We start from the raw sequence: 6,122 nt of genomic DNA, 5'->3' as shown, positions 1-6,122 counted from the left end.
TTCTACCGGGTTGAAAATTCAGATATTTTAAAAGGAATAAGTAATTGAAACATAAAGCAAATACGAAAATCATAGCTTTTATACTTTTTGATATATGATCTCCTATATCTACAACACAACGCTACCAGTAGGGGTCAATTGCCTATTGTGAGTGCCCCTGTGTTGTGTGCATACATGTAGGCAACATAACTGCATGATGCATGATTGCCCGTGGGTTGAACTCCTGGCTGAATAATCAGATACGCGACTACGTGAGCAGCACATGCTGGATGACGTCATGGGAAATGGCTAGCCAATCAAAAAGAACTCGTTCGTTGTCATTGGTAGATTGTTTGTTTGGAGGGAGCGGAACCAAACTGCTGTGGAGACTACTAAGATTGCATCTTAGACGCCTAAGGTTGGGCGTACTATCTTTGGTGTATTTAGAAGGTATCCGCCATCAATAGTGGAACGGTTAACACATGAAAAGTTAGTATCTGGTGCGATCATCTGATCGCGTCCGCGAAATTGTGATCAACCGGAACAACTTTGAGCCATGTCTTTTATTGACTAATCTCCGTCTTCATCAACTGCAGATCCGTCCAAAATGGATGCCAGCTGCGTACAGTCTTCCACTTCTTCCAGGTTCCACATCCTCATGCTCTGCCCGAGGATTGGAAAGCTACTACCAATAAATATGAAAAGAAATTGCACAAGAAAGTTATCAAGCACCTTCCGAACGTCATAGACTAGTATATGGAAGAAAAATCCACATCGAGCGTGAATCGAGACTTCAAATCTTGAAAGAAAGTATCACCGATCCTTCTCAGCGAGCCGAACTGCTTTTCCCAGGGCTTTTCCTTCGTTTCGTGAACAGGACGAAGCATCCATTAACTCCAGCAAGACGTCCCCGGCAATCTTGGGAGAGAACAACCGACCCAGCCTGTAGACACTCATCTTCCGAGAATTTTTAAACGGCTTTTTTTTTCCAGAGCTACCAGAGAACATGATGCTTTGTTTTATATGCTGTTTGCACTTTTTTAGTTTGGTACAAATCTGGATTATGTGGGGTTTTTTTTCATTATACTTTGTTATTATAGAGCCCCACGAAAAAGGATTGGAGATTGGGCAAAAGAGAACGGAAGAAACAAAGAGAATACCTTTTCTGCGCATAGGGTGAAGCTCCTTTGAATGAGTGAAGGTTCTTATAGTCGTCCAGTAGATGATATCAGTAAAGTTTGGCGTTTGGAAATCACTTTTCACACACGGGACTAGTAATGACTTTAATTTAAAAATTCAAATTAATTAAAAAATATCCTCGTGATGTCGTATCATTATGATAGGCTTAGAGCCAATAGGTTTTGGTGATGCTGATCTCTTACGATAAAATATTAGATCCTGTTCAAATTACATATCACGAATCACGATCGTCATAGACTTGAACTCTTATCGGTATTGTTACATATCATAAGATGACAGTGGACATAAACCTAAATGAAAACGATGCAGAATAAAACATAAATTGTCGTGGGTTACGTGCACTGATTAACTCTTAATAATGTTTCCTTTCATTTCAAAAATCATTTCACTTTTTAGGTGCACGGCTCTTTTCAGAGCCACCAAAGAACGAGTATGTCATTTTAGTATCTCTTTGACATTTAATATGGAATATTTTTGCGCAAAATTCCAAGACTGGTCTGATAGGGGTATGCATATTATCCCCTTCGTACATACTGTGTACAATTGTACACATGGACTTCTATTGCTCCCTGTATACCAGTGGAGCCTATTACTGCAAAGAAACACCATGTGCACAATTGTGCATTCATATGCTATCCTCCAGTGCAGAGCGCCCTCGCCTAACTGAATGTCACTTTTCATAATCTAAGAGGGCATCACCCACTACAGCACGTTGCCAGAAGACATGTACTTTCCGTTTTTAATTTTATATGAAATATCATTGTGGGCAAGCTAAATTCTAGTCAGGGGGTTAGTGTAAGACCTGTAGAAAACATGGAACACTATTTTTGATCAAATGCTTCAAACATATGTGGCGTAGAATTTTTTTTTTAATGGTGTGTACAATTGTACACAGTGTGTCTCACCTTGTAAATATAAAGTAAGACTAATATATTGTGTTCAGTTGTACACAGTGTGACTAATCTTATCAATATATAGGAGTTATTTAGTATACTTTGTACATCATTATAAGTTATTTTTAACTCTTTTGTCAATACTTCCATTCAGTTTATAATTTGCTCTGGATGCATTTTTTGGAAAAACCACTATGTAGGCTTATTATTACAGAGATAGTTAGGAGTAACTGGTCGTTGATGGGCCTGAAAATGGATCGTATAGAGTGGAGTAACAAAATTAGTCTCAGAAATCAAGTTTATTAAGTGTGATGTCTTTTTCGGTCTCTCCAAAGACAAGAACTGTTTATTAGCATTTTATATCAAATTCATGAGAGTTAAGAGCCTACAGATACGGACGTATGAAGGCAACAGAAAAAAGAAACAAAGGGTTCAAGTTTGTTGCTTCACATATGTTACCAAGTTTTACTGCCATTACTTAGTCATAATGTGTACAATTGTATCCAAAACATCATTGTAAACGTCGTCACTTAGTCACAATTGTACACATGCCCTAATTTGCATAATTGATGAGGTAATTATTATTTTTTAGTTTTTCGCAAATTACTATCCAAAATAGTTATAATAAGAATAAAAATATTTTTTTGATCGAGCCATCTTCCTTCGTGTCCGAAGGGGATAAATCGCACGGGCTAAATAATAATTTGGGTGTGTCGGGAGATGGTGTAAAAGAATTGTTTGACAGAAAATGTACTTTCCATTAGTTTACATTATCGCGCTCATAATGCAGTGAATTAGCCTAAAATGGCGGATTTCAGGAGACTGAATTTGATTTTTGTGGGGGTAAAATTTATGAATTTGAGCAACATTATTCTGATATTATCAAATTTATTGAGGTTTGAGGTGATATTTACTGAGCCTAAATACCAATAGGTGCTCGTCAGAACTCAAATGCACTTGTAATCTACCAGTTTTAAAAGTGGGAGGAGCTTTAAAAATATGACTCGAAAAAGTGGTACGCACGAGGAAGTCTGAATGACCTCCTGGGACCAAATGTTATAAACGTACTTTAAACAAAGAAACAGCGTAAGTTCATTGGACAACAAGGAATCCGCGCAGTTATTTTGTACCGTAAGTTTATAACATTTGACCCCAGTGTGGCCATTCAAACTTTCCGAGTACGTACCACTTTTAAGAGCCAAATTTTTAAGCTCCTCCCATGTTCAAAAAATTGGTACATTGTAAATGTATTTCAGCTGTGATGAATGCCAATTGCTGACGAAGTTTAAGAAATATCACTTTAAACCACTATATTATAATAACCGAAAATTGTTGCATAAAGTCCGAAATTGTGTCCCCCACAAAGCTCAAATTCAGCCTCCCTAAATCCACCATTTTAGGCAAATTTACTACATTATGAGTTATGTAAACTTATGGAAAGCTCATTATCTATCAAACAATTATTTTACACCATCTCCCGACACACTCTAATTAATATTTAGCCCGTGCGGTTTATGCAGACCGCTACCAGACCAGTCTTGGAATTTTGCGAAAAAATATTCCATATTAAATGTCAAGTCTGTATCTTAAAAGGGCATTTCGTGATCCACAGCCTCATCCCCCCCACTTTTCTCAAAAAAAAAGTTGAGATTTTTTATCACTGGAAACCTCTGGCTACATAATGTTTATGTACAAAATATTTCTTGCAGATTAATTCGTTTTGCAAAGATATCGTGAAATTTGAATTTCGTTCTGGTGTACCAGAACGAAATTACAACGCATTGTCTATGGAGCAGTGTAATACACATAATCATGCATAACTCGCGAACGCAAAATCGGAATCAACTGAAATTTTGGGAAAAGGTTTTTTCGTGGATATCTAATGAAAAATGACATAAATAGAGGATGCTAGTATCACTAAATACTCCTTTAAGTCTTTCAACTTGTTTTTCAAAGAACACAATGTAGGTTGTAGTTTTCTATTTAAAGAGTTAACACAATGTAGGTTGTAGTTTTCTAAACTGCTCAAATAAAGAAAGTCCGCAGTCATGTAACCTGTCCTACACCAAAATCTGATCTTGTTATGACAATTTAATTGATAAGGTCGTGTGCAGAATCTTGTTAGCTCCATAAACAGATGCATCGGTAGGATTGTAGATCAAATTATTTAGATTTTTGTGTGACAAATCCAATAAAATATACTCACTTACTTGAGCTTTCGCCATCCAGGCTGATGGCTTGATCACAAGTGATCTGGTCCACTGCATTTCCCGCGGTGTTTGGATGCACTCTCACTCCTCGGGATCAAAGTTTGTTTTAGCAGTGGATCATATACGTGACTCAGAGAAAAAGAGCCGTCATCGCGGTTGATTGCATCTCTAAACTAGAAATGAAGCCAGTAGTAAGAAAGCAGACGTTTCAGAACCCGACCTAAGCGGGTCCCAGTTGAAGATATGGAGAGAAAAGTGGGTCAAAAACATTTCCGATAAACCCTTATCGGATCCACAGCAAAAGTTGCTCGCGCGTGGTTTGAATTTTGCTGTGTCTGTAAACAAGATCCCACACGAAGAATACATCGTGGCATGTGAATCGGCGTATAAGAAATTGCCATGGGAAGAAGCACAGAGTCTTAGAGCAGAGGTAGTTGGTACCTTGAAGTCGGCAAAACTCCCGAAATCCAACATTACCAAGGAGGAGAGAGTGGCGTTAGGTGAGCTTAAGAAATCAAATGATTTGTTAATAATGGGTGCTGACAAAGGGAAGTGCACTGTAGTTCAGACCAAAGATAATTATGAACAGAAGGTTAATGAGATGCTCAGTGACCAAAACACCTATGAAAAACTGAGCAAAGATCCCACGCCTAGGTACAAAAGAAAGTTGGTAGACATCATGAAAAGGCTCAAATCGGAGGATAAGATCGACGAAGGTCAATACAGATTGTTATACCCCACAGCTGAAAACACCCCCCGGCTCTACTGCACCACCAAAATTCATAAAACGGGGAATCCGATCCACCCCATAGTTTACTATACAGGTTCAATTGGCTATCAGACCTCTAAAGCATTAGCTGAAATTCTCGCTCCATTAGTCGGCACCTCGGAACACCACGTGGTTAATTCGAAGTCCCTAGCGGAGGAGATGATGGGGATATGCATCGACGATGGTGATATTTTTAATTCACATGATGTCGTTTCCCTATTCACCAACACTCCCATAGAAAAATGTCTTGACATCATCAAGGAACGGCTAGAAAATGACAAAACACTCAAAGACAGAACAAAACTAAATACGGAAGACATCATCGAGCTCTTACAATTTATCCTCACAACCACATATTTCAGCTTTCGTGGACAAATCTTTCGCCAGATTTTCGGTGCAGCCATGGGAAGTCCGGTCAGCGCAATCGTGGCTAATCTTTTCATGGAGTGGTTAGAGAAAGAGGCCATAATGACAGCACCACTAGATTGTAAGCCAAAGTACTGGAGGAGATACGTTGACGATGTTTTAGAGATCATTCATTAAGATACTACACTCAAGCTTACAGAACATCTCAACACCACCGACCCTACGGGCAGCATAAAGTTTACCCACGAGGAAGAAGACCAGAGGAAAATCCCCTTCCTGGATACTCTAATAAACTACACAAAAAAAGTTTCTTTATGGTTAGGAAATTTACCCACTATTAAAATTTAGCAACCAATTTTGTTTGTTTCCTAAATAATTGATTGTCCTGCGCATTTTGACACCTCAATCACTACCCTACGACACTTCTGAGAAAAGATATGAATGTTTAAGTAACACGAGGTCGAAAAATGAAAATTGCAAAGAAGCCTATTCAATGGTTTTAGAGCTCATTTACTGATCCAAGACGGTTTCATTATTCCCGCCTTTTCAGTTTTAATTTAAAGCATTTTAATTGATGCATGTTGGATAATCCTTTGCTTATTGTGCAGATGAAATGATCAAAGACAAAGGTGAGTGGATACTAAGACATTTACGTTTTGAGAGATGGATTTGGAAATGGGATTCAAAACAGGTCATGATTACAGC

At 38.3% G+C, this 6,122-nt stretch overlaps 1 protein-coding gene across 1 annotated transcript; it reads left to right on the top strand.

The window, feature by feature from the left end:
• The first annotated feature begins 4,814 nt into the window (after positions 1-4,814).
• Positions 4,815-5,594, top strand: LOC140169464 (uncharacterized). Its single transcript, XM_072192725.1, has one exon. The coding sequence runs from the start codon at positions 4,815-4,817 to the stop codon at positions 5,592-5,594; it is 780 nt and encodes a 259-aa protein (XP_072048826.1).
• The last annotated feature ends 528 nt before the right edge of the window (positions 5,595-6,122 follow it).

The sequence above is a fragment of the Amphiura filiformis genome, chromosome 14 (genome assembly GCF_039555335.1).
Source record: "Amphiura filiformis chromosome 14, Afil_fr2py, whole genome shotgun sequence".
NCBI lineage: Eukaryota > Metazoa > Echinodermata > Ophiuroidea > Amphilepidida > Amphiuridae > Amphiura > Amphiura filiformis.
Note: the sequence above shows the minus strand (reverse complement) of the source record. Positions and strands in the feature narration are given on the sequence as shown.